This window comes from Fukomys damarensis, unplaced genomic scaffold (genome assembly GCF_012274545.1).
Source record: "Fukomys damarensis isolate Sample0158 unplaced genomic scaffold, DMR_v1.0_HiC HiC_scaffold_18, whole genome shotgun sequence".
Lineage (NCBI taxonomy): Eukaryota > Metazoa > Chordata > Mammalia > Rodentia > Bathyergidae > Fukomys > Fukomys damarensis.
Window position 1 is genome coordinate 44,759,902 of NW_022900930.1, and position 20,268 is coordinate 44,780,169.

At 36.9% G+C, this 20,268-nt stretch overlaps 1 protein-coding gene across 1 annotated transcript in view; it reads left to right on the forward strand.

Moving 5' to 3' along the window:
* The window catches only part of Adam7 (ADAM metallopeptidase domain 7), a 71,047-nt gene that overhangs the window by 35,050 nt on the left and 15,729 nt on the right, over positions 1-20,268 (forward strand). The window contains exons 5-14 of the mRNA XM_010625167.1: positions 264-340; positions 1,300-1,489; positions 2,730-2,783; positions 5,689-5,760; positions 11,592-11,761; positions 13,170-13,254; positions 14,754-14,884; positions 16,925-17,099; positions 18,553-18,642; positions 19,575-19,770. Coding sequence (XP_010623469.1) covers positions 264-340; positions 1,300-1,489; positions 2,730-2,783; positions 5,689-5,760; positions 11,592-11,761; positions 13,170-13,254; positions 14,754-14,884; positions 16,925-17,099; positions 18,553-18,642; positions 19,575-19,770 — 1,240 coding nt within the window. The remainder of the gene's footprint in view (positions 1-263; positions 341-1,299; positions 1,490-2,729; positions 2,784-5,688; positions 5,761-11,591; positions 11,762-13,169; positions 13,255-14,753; positions 14,885-16,924; positions 17,100-18,552; positions 18,643-19,574; positions 19,771-20,268) is intronic.

Sequence of the window (20,268 nt, forward strand, 5' to 3'; positions counted from 1 at the left end):
ATTGTCAGCAACCAACAGGCTCAAATCTGTGAGGAACGGATCCCTATGTGGCTTTACACAAATTAATCAGTAATTAAGATGGAAGATTTCTAAAGCAGACTCAAATATCCATAAATAAAAGAAAGCAATGAATGCATACACGGAAAAGTGCATAACTTATCAGAATGAAATACTGGTATATTCTGATCAAAAATAATTATGTATTAATGCCTACCTAATATTAATACTTATACTTACATTAAGAGTCTCTTCTGGTATTTTAGGATCACTGCTTTTATCAAGGATCTATTATACATGAGCTTGATTCTTCTGCGAGCATCAGCACATGCAATGGTCTCAGGTAAGGCAGAGTATCTCCCTATTTCGTTTATGAATTTTAGTATGGATTTGAAAAATATTCACTTGATTTATTTCTTTTACTTACCCTGTACATAGAAGCAGTAATGAAGAAAGGGCTATTTTTAGCAATAAGTATAAACTCTAGCCTGTGATTTATGTTTATGCTTGACAAAAAAAATCTAATACATAGCCCGTGGCAAGTTGCATTTTGTAGTGTATGATCAAGAATCTCAGAGTTGCAGGATTTCTGGACTTCAGCCAACCTGTGCTCCAGTGTTAGAGAACAAGATGCTGAAATCAGAGACTTGCTCCTGGGTATTCAACCTGCTAGTGATAGAACTGGATCCAAAATCTGAGTTTCTTGACTGCCAGCTCTGTGAATTCACTAAACCACAATGTTTAATAATTTACCTTTTTATAAATTAGACTCCAATGTTAGTCTTTAGAAAGTAAAAGTTCATTTATGCAGTTATTAGTTCCCTATAGATCTTGAATTCAAGGATGAAGGAGGAGGATGTGCCAAGACAGATGGTAAGATGAGGAACATCTGTCTTCCAAATCCTTCCTTTGAACAGTTCACACCATTTTCAGAAACGAGAAGCCATTTAGTGACAAAATTGCCCATGGTAATATTTGCACTTGTGTATACTTAAAACTTGTGCATTAATGGCAAATTCATAAAACTTTTGCAAAAACTCTGAAACAAACACGGGTGGGGTTTGTTACTGTACCTCAACTCAAAGCTGAAATTGGACTGGCAGAATTCCTCGGAAAGATTCATATATAAAAAGCTATCAATTCGGTGAAAGACAACATGTAATCTCATTCCGTTATCACTCAAAACATCCAACTACGATCTTATGTAGTCTTGACCTCGAGTTTCCCTTCTTTGAAAAGGTAAAGTCTAAAAAAATGAAATAGTTACGTATCTTGAATATATTGGTTTTTCAATTTCCACAGGGGATTCTTCAGAGTAAATGACCAAAGGTACCTTATTGAACCAATGAAATATTCAAATGAGGGGGAGCATTTGGTGTTCAAATATAACCCAAGAGTGCCACATGCTGTCAATTACTCTTGTGCAGAGCTCAATTTAACCATGAAATCTGTTCCAAAAGATACTACATATAAAGAAAACCACAAAGTGGAAGTGAGTACTCTCTTTTTAAGACCTCTTCACTGCAGGTAAAACACCTTGTTTCCTTTATGAGTCCAGATAGAGAAAAGCTTCTGCTCCTCTGAATCTGACACTTCATCGTTTGAAATTTCAAACTCAAGCTTTTGTTGGATAGCTGTGTAGAAAATGTTCACTGACTGCAGTTGATCCCAGTTTGCTCCATCAATATGAAGAAGGGATAGCTCTACACACCTCCACATTCATGGATGGTGTTAGTACCATATGAAATCTGAAGGATGAAATTGTCAGTGTCTTGAAACCTATCCTAGACGTCATCTTTCCTTGTCTTCCATGCACGTTTGTGGGAGTTGCTGAACACAAGCTTTCATGCGGCCAAATTGTTCTAGTGGTTAAGGACAACCAAGGATAATAACAAGGCTCATTTCAGGGTGGATGGCTGTGCAGAGTCTTCTGTATGTTAAGTCTTTCTGTCCCACCAGTTCTTATGCCCTTAAATCTCAGCTGAGTTGTAAACTACGTGTTTGCTTATCTTCCTCTCATGTCCATAGTAAAGATAGCATCTGAAACATACTAAATGCCTAGCGTTTCTTGGTTGAATAATTCAACAAATACATAATAATTAGTCTGCAAAAGAATGTGTCAGTTGTTGAAAAATATCTCTCTGGTGTGTCCTTGGGGAATATACATGCACCTCCGCATATTTTTCCTGAAAACTCAAAAGAATGTCCTGCTACTTCTGTTTCCTAAAGGTAAATGGCCTAAAATTATCAATATTTACTTGTTTCTTTGGAATTGAGACATAAGGTTGGGAGGCAGGGGTAACAGCAGAAGTAATAGCTAGTACCATCAATCAGTTCAATTTTAACTTTCAGCTGTAGGTTGGTGCTTTTTACCTGAGCTTAGTTAAGAAACATTTATTTTGTAAATAAAGAAAATGCCCTTAATATTAAAACTGGATTCATTATCATTTATACCTTTTGTTTGACCTCAAAGTCCACATAGTAAAAGAAAGTATAGTCAAAAACTTTGGTGTTGCTTCAGGATTGTTAATATATGATATGTTGGGCCACAGCTTTATGCAAAGGCTTTCTTATATAGATTTATAGACTAATTCGATAGATACACACATTTACTTCATCTTCCAATATCAACAATACTAGTACTTCTTACCTTGACATTGTTAGATGAGTTCTATTTAAATTTTAAAATTTGAATATCAACACACTTCATTAAATTTTCCATAAATTTCCAGGAAAACCATAAGGAAAAGTACATTGAGCTACTCATTGTTGCTGATGAATTTGTGGTAAGTTTTCAGAATAACATTTTGATCTTTTTTCATCTCTGTAAAACTATAGTTATTCTAAACTAGACAAAAAAGTATCCTAATCAGAGTTCCCTTCTAGGCTCAGATTTTAGCTTTCCCAAAGAGATGCATATGAGACACTATTGGGTCTTTGAACAATGAAGCGGTCTAATCCAAACTAGGACTTTGTCATGGCAAACTTTTGGACGTACTGAACAAGAGAAGAAATTGAAACATGTCAATAATTCATAGTGGACCTCAGAAAATCCTGCAGTTTTCAAAAGCTAAAAATCAAAACGAAAGTCTCTGTCAGAATAGGAAGTAAAATTCAAAGGCTTAGTGACCACAGATATATAGAATACTGTCATGGGGTTTTAAGGGATATTGCTCAGAGTAGAAAACTGACATTTGTAAATGAGTCATCTGTATTCTCAGAGCCGTAAACACCGCCTCACCCTCAAAAAGGAAACCATAAACATTCACAAAAACTGCAATAGGTAAAAGAAATGTCTATCTGCCCCCAAGCATGGGCAGAGAGAATGCTATGGGGGGTATGCTTGTGCCATGAGTAGTTACAGAGCATGTTAGTGTGCATTTTTCAGGGGCACACATGCTGAGCAAAGCTTTCAACATAAAAATTGTTTAATGATTTGGTAAACAACTAGAACCCAAGTCAAAAATGCCCTATAAGGACAATATAACAACCCAAGGTAAGGTGAATCACCTGAGGAAGAGTAGAGCAACATAATGAGAAGCAAAATCAACCTACCAGGAACGTAAAGCATCCAGTGGTATTTAAAATTATTCTGCATAATAAAAGCATAGGTCTAAATTTATTGAAGTTACCAAAATAAATAGAAGTCAGTATAAAACAATGAAAGGAGTCTGGAGAAAACTATTTGAAACACTATTTTAATGTCTGCAGAAGGGAGCAGTGCATATTCTTGAATGAATTTAATAGGAAGTGAGACTCATAAGAAGGAAGAATCAGTGAGTTGGAGGCTGGGGAAGTTAGAAATCTACCACCTAAGGAGCACAGGGATTGAAAGGGGCAGAAACTATGAAAGAGTGATTAGGAGACATTAAATGCTGAATGAAAGAGTGAATATGGGTAATTGGATGACAGGTAATATTTTTGCAATAATTCTTGAAGAGTTTTTCAGAAATAAAAGGATGGGGGTGGAAGAATTTCAGAATAATCAGGACAAAACAACACAACAGTGTATTCAGCTGAAACAAAGAGAAAGGTTACCTATTGTGAGTGATACACTTTTCATCCAGTAGGAGGCGATATGAGTTTCTAGTCTATCTATTCAAAAAGTAACAAAGATAATTCTAAAATTTGGTGCTATCAAGCAAGAATAACGGGTGGGCTGAAAGAAAAAAAATCGTGCCTAAAATATGGATGTGTTACCCAAAACGAGCATGGGGAAATCAGAGCATAAATGTCTGCGTCCTGAGAACACCGATCAAATATGGGCCTGACAGTAAAAGGACTGAGCTCACATGCAGTTCTCCCCAGGCCCACAGTTGGAAATAAATGATGGATAAATTATCTTACTCCTGTGATCCCGAAGATAGCTTTAGCATCTCTCTCTCTCTGTAACATACTTTATACAATCCCTCCCGAGTAGTCAGCTAGAATCCTGGAGTGAGATATATTTCCCACCCAAAGTTTAAAGGCCTGGTAGGAGAAGACGATCCCACAATAAATCAGTAGGAGTGTATGGGGTCCTAGGAATAAAAGTGTTAAATCGTTTCTTAAAAGAAAAAAAAATGATCAGTGTTTGTTGGGGACAAAAATGACCATAAAAATGAAAAAATAGTGATTAGCTCACTCAAGAGGACATTCATGAACTATCAAGAGTAGTTTCAAGAGAATAGTGGTAACTGCAATCAAAGTATGGTGAGTGGGTAGGAGATGAGAACAGAAAAGATGCTAATGCTACATCTGAAATTGCTTAGATATTTAAAGTAGTAGGACAGCGATGAGGTGGTAAGGCGTAGGAAAATTACTACAGGATTCAGGGAAGGCATACTTGTTTTTTGTTTTTATCATAGAAGTTTGATGATATGCTTATACCCTTACAGCATATTTTTTGTTATTAAGTGTATTTACCTGATAATAACTGGCAAGGTCCTAATGGTACCAAAAGGGAACCAAGGTGAAAGAAGAGAACTCAATTCAGAATGGGCCGAAGAAGAAATCAGTTTTGTCATCTGAGCTTTACTCTACAAAGCAGGGAAGACCAGTTTTCTATCCCCCAGTGGCACATCTTTGGCTCCAAGAAGTCTTTGGATCATGTGTTCCATCCTTTGTGACCACTGTAGACCCGGGAAGAGAGGTGAAGCATGTCTGTTTGCAACATAATATTTATTATAGAACTTTAATAGGTGTTGCCTTGTGATACGATGGGCTCTAAAGAGTACCAATCAATTGATTTAATTACCAATGTAATGAAGCATAATGTATGGAAAAGAGGACAACCAAAATTGGATAGAAAACCTGAATGTTGTACTGAGCTAAAATATGTCTTCATAGGCTGCTATATCTAGTTAGTTAATATTTTTAAAAAATAGTCTCAGCAGAGCGTAGTGGTGCATGTCTGTAATTCTAGCTAGGGCAGGAGGGTCACTAGTTCCAGACCAGCCTGAGAAATTTAGTGAGAGCCTAAGACCACGGACGTTGCTCGACGGGCATTGCTCCGAGTATAAGGCATGTTGGTTCCCAAGTACTGCAAATAAAGACCTTTGCATGTGTTGTCCAGGCCTTAGACGCTTCTTCGTTCCTCTTTCCTTGCTGTTCCAATGCATTTTCCCTTTGTAATGTCTCATAATGGGTGAAGTATTTTGTTGAGCTTTTTCATATCATTAATGAATGTTGGTACAATGTTTTCATTTCCAGTATCGCAGGAATAGTAATCCTCACTATAATCTAAGAAGAAGAATTTGGGGAATGGTCAATTTTGTCAACATGGTAAGGATTGATATAATTTGAATCAAGTGAAAATACAAATGCAAAGAAATGTATCTCCATATTGATTTCCACAGTGGTAGCACCAGTCTGCATTCCCAACAACAATGGAGAAGGGTTCCTTTCGCCCACAACCGCGTGGCATCCTTGTCTTGTTCCTGATTTTAACATGAAGGTTTTCAGTTTTTGGCCATTCAATATGATGTTGGCTGATGGTTTTTCATAAATAGCCTTTATTAAATTGAGGTATAGACCATCTATTCCAATTTTTTGCAGGGTTTTTATCATGAATGGGTGGAGAATTTTATCAAATGCTTTTTCTGCATCAGATGCCCATTTTTGAATTGGGTCTTTATATTGGGGGAGCCTGATTGTTTTGAGTTCTTTATATGTTCTAGATAATAGTCCTTTGCCTGAGAAGCAGATGGTAAAAATTTTTTCCCACATTGTAGGTTGTCTCTTAGCTCTGTTGGTGGTTTCTTTTGCAGTGCAGATGCTTTTTAATAAGATGAGATCCCAGTTGTTGATTCTTTCTGCTAGTTCACGTGCTACTGAGGATTTGTTCATAAAGTCTTTTCCTATGCCAATATCTTCAAGAGTTCTGCCTAACTTATCTTCTAGCAAGTTCAGTGTTTCTGTTTTTAATATTTAGGTCTTTAATCCAGTTGGATTTTAATTTAGTGCATGGTGAAAGATAAGGGTCTAGTTTGTATCTTTGGCAGGTTGAGATCCAGTTTTTCTAACACCATTTATTAAAGAGCTAGGACTAGAGGCTCCATTGACCCAGCAATCTCTCTGCTGGGTATCTTTCCAAAAGAATTAAAAGAATCATATCACAGAGATATAAGCACACCTATGTTTATAGCAGCACAGTTTGTAATAGCTAAAACTTGGAAATAGCCTATTTGCCCATCAGTTGGAAATTGGATAAAAAGATGTGGCTTTTCTATAAAATGGAATACTACTCAGCCATAAAGAATGACAAATTAGATTCATTCAAAGGAAAATGGATATATATTGAGGATATACTCCTAAGTGAAATAAATAATCACACATGTGTAAATACGGAATAGTTTCTCTGGTGTGAACAAACTATAATAGTACATAAGATCCTAATGAGGTAATTGACAATGTGAAATAGGAAGAAAAGGGCTAAAGGTGTAGGGAAAGTGGGAAGGGCAGAAAAAAGGTTATAAGGAAAAAGAAAAAAATAGGAGAAAATGAAAAAAATGGAAATAAAATGTTCGTAATTGGGACGGGGAGGAGGAGTGAAGTGAGGGCAGGGACAAGGGGAAAAAATGAGAACCAAGACCTGTCATGAAAAGGTACAAGATCCCAATGATGAATGTAACTGTACTATATACCTAAATTGTACCAATAAACTCAATGAGGAAAAAATTGCAAAGAAATGTTCATGTTAGCTCTCTGCTGGACTTTGAAGAAATATTGATACTGAGGTGGTCTAAGCTCCAGAGCCTCACCAAGTAAACTAATAAACAAAACTCAAGAAAAATCACAGCAAACAGCCACAGGTCTGACGTTTTCATTTTCTAAGTAAATCCCACTTACTATTTAAATGTTTCAAATATTGTTCTCTAATCACAAAATTTATGAAGCAGTGTGCAAATTATTTGAAAATCAAACACATTCAAGTTAAATCTCACCATACTATAATAGTACATAAGATCCTAATGAGGTAATTGACAATGTGAAATAGGAAGAAAAGGGCTAAAGGTGTAGGGAAAGTGGGAAGGGCAGAAAAAAGGTTATAAGGAAAAAGAAAAAAATAGGAGAAAATGAAAAAAATGGAAATAAAATGTTCGTAATTGGGACGGGGAGGAGGAGTGAAGTGAGGGCAGGGACAAGGGGAAAAAATGAGAACCAAGACCTGTCATGAAAAGGTACAAGATCCCAATGATGAATGTAACTGTACTATATACCTAAATTGTACCAATAAACTCAATGAGGAAAAAATTGCAAAGAAATGTTCATGTTAGCTCTCTGCTGGACTTTGAAGAAATATTGATACTGAGGAGGTCTAAGCTCCAGAGCCTCACCAAGTAAACTAATAAACAAAACTCAAGAAAAATCACAGCAACCAGCCACAGGTCTGACGTTTTCATTTTCTAAGTAAATCCCACTTACTATTTAAATGTTTCAAATATTGTTCTCTAATCACAAAATTTATGAAGCAGTGATTTGATTTGATTTGAAAATCAAACCCATTCAAGTTAAATCTCACCGTTCTAAATCAGTGTTCTGTGACCGTGTATAAAATCTTTCAAGCTGCAACTTACTGCCCATGATTTGGCTTAAAAGGCAAGGTAACTATTTCAGTAAAATCTCTTAAGATTATTCATGTGTTTACATTTTAGTGAGGTATAATCCTTAAAAAGAAATTCTGAATTGCATACGTATATCTTTGCTGATTCCTGTGGCACCCCAGACAATCCCTGCTCTATTTATCACCAGAATAAAGAGGTGCCAGAGGAGGATGTGAGAAAGAATGATTCCTCCAGGTTACAGACAGTTCATTCAACACTTGAGGGACATTTAACCTGTCTGTATGACATTTAACATATGTGTAGTTTTTGCTACTCTGAATACAACTACTTTAAACATTTATATACAGTCATACACTTGAACACACATTTTCACTTATTTTATGTAAATAACTAGGTCTGGGACATAAAGAATGTCTATGCTTTTTTGGCTGTTACCTGGAAATAGTCATATCTTTTATTTTAAAATTATCATTCTGTTAAACATATATATATATATATTTTGAGATGGGCTGTCACTATGTAGTTGAGACTGTCCTGGAACTTACTATGTAGCCCAGGCTGGTGCTGAACTCACAGCGATCCTCCTGCCTCAGCCTCCAGAGTGCTGGGATTTCAGGCATGCACCAACACGCCCAGCTGTTCAAAATATTTTTAATGTCCTTTACAGCCTTCTCTTTGATTCAGTGGTTATAGACAGTGTTGTTTAATTTTCAAATAGAGATTCTTATATTTTTTGTTATTGACTTCTTATTTTTATTCCATTAGAATTAGAGGAATTGCTTTGCCTGATTTTAATTCTTTTGATTTTTTGAAGTCTGATTTATGGTTCAGAATCTGGTTTCTGTGTAATTGTTCATGCACACTTGATAAAACAAACAGAGTATTCTGATATGGGAGAATAGAGTTTTCTATGACTGTTGGTTTTGTCAAGTTAATTGACAGCATTCTCCTGGTTTTCTGTGCCTTTACTCATTTTATGAGTACTTATTAACAATTACTGAGATACGAGTATTTAATTCTATGAGTGGCATGGTGGCTGTGTCTCTCCTCCGTTACCAGATTTTGTCTTTAGTTTTGTGCAGCTCTGCTGGCAGTTGCAAATGCATCACACTGCATGTCCTCTTTCTGACTTGACCCCTCTGTGGTCGAGCAATGCCCTCTGTGACTTCTGTAACTGCTCATTGCTCTTAAACCCACTTTGATACCAATAGAGCCTTTTCAGCTTTCATTTGATTTGTGTTTGCATGATAGGTCTTTTGCTATTCTTACTTTCAATCTATCTTTGTCTAATAAAAAGACATTTTTATAGATTATAAATTTTCTGAGATAGTCTGATGATTTCTGTTTTAATGGCCATATGTATGTGCTTTACATTTGCTGTAATTATTGATAAGTTTGCATTGAAATTGATTATTTGCTCAACTGTTTGTATTTATTTATGTTTTTTGTTTGCTCTATACTTTGTCCTGACCGTTTTTGAATAGCATATCCTATTCAGGAAAGGAGGGAGCTTCGTAGGGATGAGAGGAAAAGAAAGAAGCAAAAAGAAAAATGAGAAAAGAAGGAAAATTGGTGGCAGGTTTCTGTAAATAGGAAGAGTAGACGGGTTGAAGGGAGCGAAAGGAAATGGGAAAATAAGAGAAATCAGTATTCATCATGTACAGGTACAAGTCTCCTATGATGAATACAATCATTATGTATATCGAAATTGTAACAGTAAACCACCTGCCTTGCAAACACAAGGACCCAAGTTCGATCCCCAGTACCAATAAATAAATAAATAAAAGTAGTACCAATAAATTAAAAATTAAATGTGAATAGGATTGTTTATTAGGGCACGTCTTTAGTACATGCGGTTTACACCCATCTTGGGGAATCCGTACATGGCATGGCATGATTCTCTTAATTCCTCTCCCTTTCCGTCTGGCTTCCCTCCCTCCTCCTGTAAGTCTCCCACCTCCATCTTTGTTCTTGTTAATATTACTAATCTCATATCATAATGAATTCAGTATTTTTGACTGTTCTGTTTTGTCTCTACCATTGCTTCTTTTAAAATACTTTGTATTTATTTAATCATGGGCTTATAATATATTTGAGAAAACAGTCTAACTTCAAATAGCATTGTACCAATACACACATAGTTGTACCTTATAACTTGCCCTAAACTGCCCAAGCCTTTCAGGGTAATATCTTCATACATTACTTAAAATAATTTTGTTTTGAGCAATTTTATATATTTTTCTAAAATGTTGACAGAATAAATTGAGTCATTTATTGCTAAAGGGATGCATATTGAGGCCATACTCTTAAGTGAAGTAAACAGGACACACATGTGTAAACATGAAATAGTTTCTTTGCTGTGAAAAAGTATAAATAACATCCAAATTGTATAACTGGTAATGTGAAATAGGAAGAAAAGGTCTAAAGGTACAGAGGAAGTGGAAAGAGTAGGGGAGAGGAAAAAGGAAACAATATAAGAAAAGGAAAAAATGGAAACAAAATCTCTGTAAATAGGGAAGGGTAGAGGGGGCGAAAGTTAGGGCAGGGGTATGCGGGGGAAAAAATAAGATCCAAGATGCATCAGGTAAAGCTGCAAGATCCCAGTGATGAATGTAACTGTACTGTTGCACCGATAAATGTAATTAAAAACAAGAGAAAGAGAAGAAATTCACTCTGTCCATGCACTACAGGTTAAGGAGAAAAGTACACAAGGTTATTGCAATAGGAATGAAACTTCTTGATAAGGAGTTATATTCTTAGTGACATTGTATGACTGACCTTTCCGATTCAGTTCTTAATTTTGTGTTTTTAATCCGTCACTCACTCTGTCCTTCTTCAACTTGTGTTTTAAACTAGCTGTTACGGAATATAAAAGTGATATCACGTGCCTTCCTTCGTCTCAAAATATTTGTGATCATTGTTAAGCTTTGTCTTCTCTTTTCACAGCACAAAAGTATCCATCAGAGAGGTGTTTATAAAGCAGTTTTCAAAAGGGCTGAGGAGATGCATAGGCTGCCACTGTTTCTGCGTAGTTTGCCTATTTCCCAGTCAAGCGCCTCAAACAGAAATCTTAGTCATAAAAATTGGTCATGAAGTTCTAGAGTGGCCACACCAAGTCTCTGGATGTTGACACCAGGTTTCCATAGAACAAACTCTGGAGGGAAAAGCAAGGAGTATTCATTCCACCATGTGCCACTTTTGCTAAGTTGATTTTGAGATAATCTACTACCTCAGAACCTGAGTAAATGCTTTTTCTAGACATATTCTGAGATCAGCACTTGAAAGACATATGATAGTTCCAGGAGAACTAGACTGCTTGACTTTTTGGTCAACTTTTTCTTGGATCGTGAGAAAAACATGCAGTGTCCTGTACAATATACTCTGTGTCCCACTGCAAGACATGTGTGTGTAAAATGACACCTGCACTCTTGCTCACATACATCACACATTAAAATTACCGTTCTCTTTAGAAATACAGAAGGATGTAATAATGTTTAAGGCTCCAGCTAGCTGTTTGAGTTTGTGAAAAATGATTTCTTCTTGGTACAGATTTATAACACCTTGAACACTCATGTGACATTGGTGGGCATTGAAATATGGACAAATGGAGACAAAATATCCCAAGTTTCAAACGCAGATACTACCTTATTGCGTTTTTCAAAGTGGCAAGAGACAGTCCTGAAAAAAAGGAAGAATTTTGACCATGCTATGTTACTGAGGTATGTGACTACTCTATTATCCTTCATATCTTAGGTGGATTATTAAAAATAGACCACAAAACGAATGAACAACCAAACAATTTTAAGGTAACTAACTTTGGGGTAGGACACAAAGAAAAAGGTTGTCTCTAGTTATACAGGGAATTTTCTAGTAGACTATTGAATAATTTTCCTTTCCATAATTGGATAAGAGTAGAAAGGAAAAATGTAATATGTTCATTCCTGCTCAGAGTTGAAAAGGTCATTGTGTAAGTTAAGTAGATTGGGACTCCGTGTACATTACTTATCATCCAATGCCAAACTTCCCCAATGCTCTCACACCATGCCTCTCCAAGAGTCTAACAAACATGCATTTCTCGGAAGTATCTCACCCTCTGGATATTGCCTGTCATCCAAATACGTGCAGCCAGACACAAACCCCACAACAATCTTTACCATATAATAAAGAAGACAACGCATCTGGTAAATTCAGTCTACCTCAACTGTTAGATTCCCAAAGAAAAGACTGGATTTGTGTATTGAATCATTAATTTCTTTAAAATTTGGTCCTTTTACATAATTTTTGTAATTCAAAATATCTTGCATAAGTCTTAGTCCTAAGGGAAATGAAAAACAGTTGAAGGACTAAACTTCATGTAGCAGAAAAATTGACACATAGAATGCAGCAACAGAAATCCATCATTAATAAAGAAAGAAACAGAGTATCACTACTTGATCTTTTAAAAATGTTAAAGACTAAAAGGTGTGAGTGCCCCTGGTCACTTATGTTTGAATCTTGTATGTTTGAAATGTTGCCTTTCAGCCTCAGAGAGCTCTATTTATTGTGGCCCATCTGGAAAAGTGGTTTCTGAATCACATCAAATTCGGATACTTATAATATACACATTTGTCTGTGGATGGTTCTCTTCATACATGACAGCTCTTTTAAACATTTAATTATAGCTGTCAAATCCTCCCTGAGTTCCTATGGTTGATTGAAAGTTTCAAGGTTTTTCAACCGTATATAATTAATCATGGTGTTAAGTATACTGTCTGTTTCATGTTTGTTCTCTTGAACACTTCTAATTGAATCCATTAATTGTTTTGGTCATTTAAGTGTTTTTATTTAAAGCTGAGTTCAGGATAGACTAAAGGAAAATTAAGGACTTAGCTTCACTTTTTGTTTTTTAAAAAGTGCCTTTGTTTTACTATTTCAGCTTAAGTTTGAATTAGCTTTTTCAGTAACTCTTCTTTAGTGTAGGTTTGAAATGAGGTGGATATCAACTCAACCATCCTCAATTCCAGAACTGCAGAAATAAAAAATGCTTTCATATGCATGGGCATTAGCCCTGTGGGGATTCACTGCTATTGAATCTTTGTGTTAAACTACGAGCTCAGATTGAGGAGTGTATTTGTGTTGTGTCTGTAGTGGAAAGTGGCTCTACACAAGTGCACAGGGAGCTTCTTATGGAAGGAGTATGTGCCTGCCCAGTTACTCCTCCAGTATCATTAAGGTGAGTCGTGTTCTGTTTATATCCGATTACTTAATCTAAATGTTTGAACTAAATTTTTGTAATATTCTGAGTCCCGTTGAAAGACATTGTATACACATTCCGTTATATACACCCACTAACATGTCATGAAAATGTATATGTCCTTTGTTAAATAAGAAATGTCATACAAAACTATACATAAATAAAAAGGGTAAAATAATGTACTTCAGAGTTCAAAAGAATATCACACACTGATTAATACATGATTAATAAAGCTATTTTGTTTGGTACCGGGGATTGAACTCGGGTCCTTGAGCTTGCAAGGCAGGCCACCGAACAGCTGAGCTAAATCCCCGCAATAAAGCTATTTTGTATATTGAATGTAATTACTTATAGAGACAAAACTATATTTATGTAGTTCTTTTCATACCTAGGTTTGCTTTTGGTATTTTAATAATGTAATTTTTGCAGGATACAGTCAATCTACTCTGATACAGGATGTTACTACCTGAATTGTATTTTAATCAGTCCACAAAATATTTCAAATTTTATATAAATAAATAAAATGGGCAGATGAAAATGCTTCATTAGCTTTATAGAAGCTCAATAGCCTATCCCTCTTTGGAACTATTTTTTCATTAATATAAGCATCAAAACATGAATTACAACTATAAGCCAAGGTAACAAACCACGCTGTCATGGGTATTATATCTCTGATCTTTGGGCTTCCTTGTAACAGAAGCTCCTCCCACAAGATCATATGCACTGCTGTTCAATGTGAGATTATAACCTGAAAGCATGAGCATCACATACTTGTGCCCCTTGACCCTCTAGTATGGAAAAGACAATCACTACCATTTATTGTAAGCCGTTTGTCTTAGACCATACAGGCTTCTGTGACAAAATTCTGTGCCATAAACTGCGTAAGCAAAAGAAATTGCTTGTCACAGTTCTAGAGACTGAGAAGTCCAAGGTCAGGGTTTTGGCAGATTTGGCATCTGGCGAGAGTCTACTGTCTGGCTCAAAGTTCACACCTTCTTGCTGTGTCTTCACATGAGAGAAGGGCAGGAGCCATCTGAGGGACCTCTTTTAGAAGGGCAATAATCCCATTCGTGAAAGCTCTGTGTCCACAACCTTATCGCCTCCAGTGCTTGGTTTAGGACTTCAACAGATGCATTTTGGAAGGACATAGGCATCTGAACCATAGCAACATTAGCATTTTTTAACTATGGTTGTGGTTGAGTTAGTGTAAACCCAACAATGAATAATACTGTCTCTCTCTCTCACACACACACACACACACACACACATTTCACAATTTTACAGCTATGAACACTTAAAAGTCACTTTCCCAATTGCATCATATAATGCAAGAATTGTGGTACAGAGAGGGAAGTAATTAAATCCCTGATTTAAGTAGGAGCTACAGACTGTCTTCCAGCCAATAGTCCACAGTGCTATCTACAGACTACAACATGCTTTCTTTGAAAATTTTCTAATGAACATTCTCTTTGCACCAGGATCTTCTACCTGACATAAATATCATTGCAAACAGAATGGCACATCACCTGGGACATAGCCTGGGCATGCAGCACGATGAGTTCCCCTGCACTTGTCCGCTGGGGAAATGCGTGATGGACACTGCTGGAAGGTGAGGCTCGGGTCGTGCTGGGAATATGTTTAAATAATTTGGAATATATCCTATGAAATATTTGGGAGCATTGTTTTAGGAAAGTGTTCATGTTAAATATAATTTTCTGAAAGCTCTCTTTATGAAAGTACACTATGGTTGATTACCACCACTTTCAAGGGAGACTTGTACAGGGAAGAAATGGATTCTATATGTCTTGGTTTGTCATCTTTACTATAATTTCTTCCTTCAAATGTTTACCCAAATATTCTCAGCAAAGCCCTTCCTGGCAACCTGATCCAGCTTTTCAGTCCCGTTTCATCACGCACATATCCTGGATATGTCTTCTTTGTACTTTTTACTAACATATCCTACACAAAATATAAGAAGCTTGTTTATTACATTCCTGTTCTACTAGAATAGAAGTTCCTTGAGGTCAGAAGGTTGTGTCTCCATAAATGTCTCAGAATGAACACATACTCAGTATCCGCCTTACACTGAATCACCTTATGGTCAGTCCTGCCCTGCATATCCTGGGACCTCTTCACAGCAGATGTGCCTATGGCTTTCTGTGTAGCAAGAAAGTATCTGTTAATGATTTTCAGCTCTCCTATATATTGATTCAATGACTTAAAATAGCTAAAATGCACAAATGGCCAGGGAATAGACTAAGAACTCAGAAACAGATATCTAATTTTACATGGTTTCCTACATACTTAGTCTTATTCAAAGTACCCTGATCTCCATCCAGTTTAACCAAGATTCTTAAAGTCCTTCCATGTTCAATCATAGTACCAATAATAATGCCAAGGCAGACAAATATATGAAAGATAGGAGGGAGGTCAATTTCAGTTTAAAAGACAGATATGTCAGGTAAAATAGACAAACAACAAGACCAGACCAGAACCACAACAAGCTTTTATTGTAGGTACAATCTGCTGGGCTGTCTCCAAACAAAGGAGAGAGAGCAATGTGGTCAGGACAGGAAGAGCTCTTATAGGAGCTGGGGTGGTGTTGAGTGATGTAATGGCTTGGGATTGGGGAAGCCTGTGACATCACTAGTTGCTAGGAGGTAGCAAGTATCAAGCTACTCTTTTGGTGGAGAAAGAGCATGTTGAGAGGAAGAAGAAGGCTGCCTTTTGGCAGGTAAAGCCATATTTTTAAGTGAAAAGTGGGATATTATGGCAAGGAGAAGGCTGTTATTTGATGTAGCAACCATCTTAAGACAAGGGAAATCTAACAATACACGGCATTCCTAATCCTGTTTATGATATTATTAAATAGTTTGTTTCAGCAAACATAAATCCATAACCATAACATCAGGCACTGCATCAGCTAGTAGGTTTTTGTTTATTTTGTGGTACCGGGGATTGAACTCAAGGCCTTTAACTGAGCTCTATCCCCAATACTTTTTATTTTTTATTTCAGAGACAGGGGTCTCAAAAGTCACTAAGTTGCCCAGGATGAGCTCCTAGTTGTAATCCTCTTGCCTCAGCGTTTCAGAGTGCTGGGATGTCAGGCATGTGCCACCATGCCTAGTTTGGATTTTCTTTTTTAATTTGATCATCATATAGTCCTTGCCTTGAGAAACTTTTAATCTTGCAGGGATGGCAATCACAGATTATAAAACCAGCATACAACAACTATTACAGAACTATTTTAACACGATTTCATGAAGGCAGACATGGGAGCAACAAGTACAGATAGGCAGTCCAAAATGTGGGCTTTGGGGGCTGGGGATTTAGCTCAGCGGTTCGGTGGCCTGTGTTGCAAGCGCAAGGACCCGAGTTCAATCCCTGGTACAAAAAACGAAACAAAACAAAACAAAACAAAATGTGGGCTTTGGGAATGATTTCCCAGAGGATGCATCACTGAAATAGCATGTGTTAGCTGTATTTTAAGACATTTTCTACAATGATGATTAACCCTGTTACTGCTCTGCTCTCACAGTGAACAATGACATTGAGTTTCTGAATTTTTCATACAACTTTCACAGCTGCCATGCCAAGATGCATCGATACAATAAATCTCTATTTTTATCTCAACCCATTCAATTTCCAGCATTCCTGCCATAAAATTCAGCAAATGCAGCCACATCCAGTACGAGCAGTACCTGAAGGCTTCTAAGCCGACCTGCATCCTCAATGTTCCATTTCCTGACAATCTTAATGGCTTCCCATATTGTGGGAACAAGAAAGTAGATGAGGGAGAAGAGTGCGACTGTGGGCCGATTCAGGTATTTGACAATGACGCGTCTGTGAACTGCAAAGTTCGTGCTCAGCCGGAATCAAAGCAGGGCCCCAGCCAGGAATCGTATCAACCATTGCATTCCTTACGAAACTTTGTGAAACTAGACTTTTTCCCATCTAGAAACAAGACTTTGGGACAGCCTCACTTCATTGCTACTTAAGAAATCGTAAATGTGCATAATGTTTTTGCTAACGATTAGCAGCTTCAGGTTCACCTGCTCTATCTGTTAATGAGCTCATCTTGTGAGAAGCACCCTTACCTGTGACTGTGCTTCAACTCCCATGCTCAGTAGCGTGTAGCCTTCTTCCAAAATCCCTCAGAGTAAGTCAGCTGAGTTTTACTCATGGCTGCAGGAGGCTTGTGTATATCACAGCTGGACAGATCTCATTACATATTAGAAAACTCTTTCTTAATAGAGCAGAAATTCTCAAAAAATTTTCATATATCAATTGCAGTCTTTCTCTCTGGAATATTTAGACAAAAAACTTTTGAGGCAAATTGTAAAGTAATTCTTAATCTGCTCTCCCCCCAACACAGAACTATTTCTTTCAGGAGCTCATCACATAAATATGTGACCCAGATAACTAACTACTTAAATTAAAAAGCACATGCAAATTCCTAGGGAAGTTGTAAGGATGTGGACTCTCGTCCAGTGGGTCTGCAGTTGGGCTGAGACTCTGCATTCCTACAATGCTGTAAGATTCTGTGGATGCCACTCCTCTGAGAACTACATTTTTAGTACCTGTGCTCGTTTCAAAAATAGCCTAATATGACAGCTCTCATGAGACTTCACAATCAGAGTGAGGACATTGATCTGTCCCGAGATACAGGATCTCATCTTCATATGTTTTAAATTCAGTGTAAAAAGTGCTCTTCGTTTTGACCTTGTGCCTTCTTTGGAATGGTTCTACAGGTTCATTCCAACACCGGAAGTAGCTTATTTGATCAGATACAGATACAGATTTCCAGTGAAATTTTAACTTTATTCAAGAGGATAGGGCTTAAGAGCCCATCTGGATACTACTATAAAAAGATACATATTTTTAAAAGAAAGGTCAGCCTGATCTGCTTGGCATCTTGAACAGAAGTCAAGTTCAGATCTTTAAAATCTGTATTGTTTCACAACAAACTTTAGTATAAGGAAGCAACAGGAACTTTCAGGAAACAGAAGTCATGCAGAAAGGAGAAAGCTGTAGATCGTTTTCCTGCCAATGAGCATTCATAAATTGGAGTATTGAAAAGTCAGGAGGGATGGAAAGAGAGTAAAAGTCCCAAACACAGAATTCAAACTATAACTTATCCATAAATTTTTTTCAGAGATCATATAGTTAGTTGTCTTTAACTTTGAAAGATCAGTGGGTCAACTTGTTGTGATTCTGTTTAAACAAAAGCTAAACCACAAGTTAACTTTCTGATATTTAATTTTTGATTGTTGCTAGGAGTGCACTAATCCTTGTTGTGATGCACATATGTGTGTACTGAAGCCAGGATTTACTTGTGCCCATGGAGAATGCTGTGAATCTTGTCGGGTAAGACACTAGGAATGGAAACAGCTCTCTATTTTCAGGTTAAATTATGTAAGTTCCGAGAGCTTTCTGGCCATGGGCAATCCTCCGTCATTAACTCTCCACAATACAGATTCTGAGACTCTCAGACTTCTGGGCACAGGTTGATGGTTTTGATCTGGGGAGTGGAGAAGCTACTAAGCATCCTTTGGTGTTTTAGGAGTCGCATCACATGGCCAGCACTATTCTTGTCCTTCTGTAAATTGTTAACAGCCCATATAACATCAGTGGGGCATAAAATTCATGTCCTAACACCATGAGATAAAAGGGAAGAGGACTGTACTGGGATTTGAAAGTGATCATGACTAGTAAGGTAGAGAAATCGTTCTAGAGGAGACTAGATGACTATACAAGGATTTATTGACACTTCATTCGCCCTATTGCATTGTGAACTCACAAAGAAAAGAAACATGTTTTCATCTTCACATCTCTCCAGAATCAGTACCAATAAATGCATATTGAACAGCTGAACAAGAAAGATCTCCATGCAAGTGTCTCCAGAAATAAACCCAGGGTATTTTTCCAGTTCATATGGAGGTACTGATTTCTTGGGGATGGAGATTCGTTATTACAGATTTGTATGCAGGAAGGAGTAGTATACTGAAGCGAGGAACTAAGGAAATATCTGATAAATGAGAATACTTACCCATTTCACCAATTTATATCTATTATACTTCTATCTAAGACTACATGGATAATAAAGTTCAAAATCATGACATGGTCACCGATATAATTGCATAGCATTTGTCAGTAACTCTAATTCTCAGTGGAATGGAGAATGAAGTTATGATGTATCCTTAGAGCATGTTTATATAAATTGCAGCATCAATTTTTTACCTATTTCCTCGACCTTACCTAAGTGTGTCAAAGATTCGGTCTGTGTTTCTTTTCAACAGATAAAAAAAGCAGGGTCCATGTGCAGACCAGCAAATGATGAATGTGATTTACCTGAAGTTTGCACCGGCCACTCTTCTGAGTGTCCAAAGGATAGCTTCCGGATCAATGGATTTCCTTGTAACAACGGAGAGGGCTACTGCTTCATGGGGGAATGTCCCACACGGCACGATCAGTGCACCGAACTGTTTGATGATGGTGAGAGATTATCACAGTGACTGATTCCTAAAGACAACAGCCTCTACTTACCTATAATTATCACATAAGAGTTTGAGGCAAAATTGACAATGATCTAATGTTTTTTCTCATTGAGTTTATTGGTACATTTTAGGTGAAATAAATAAGTCACACATGTGTAAATACCTAATCATTTCTCTGGTGTGAAAAACTATAATTGTACATAAGATCCTAATGGTATAATTGACAATGTGAAATAGGACATTGATATAATTTTTGACATTTTTTTAGTGTATCGCTTAGCATCTCTTTGATTATTACCTCTATTAGTTGACCTTCCCTCCAATATTAATCAGTTATCTGAGTATGTTAACCAATGCATGTGTGTTACTGTTTTATATCTCCATTTCTGCTAGAACACAGTGCTGATGCAATGGAATAGTTTAAAAAATATTTATTCCTTTCTACTTCAGGACTACATGATACTCGTGATACTAAAGTTCTACTGCATTAGAAAAT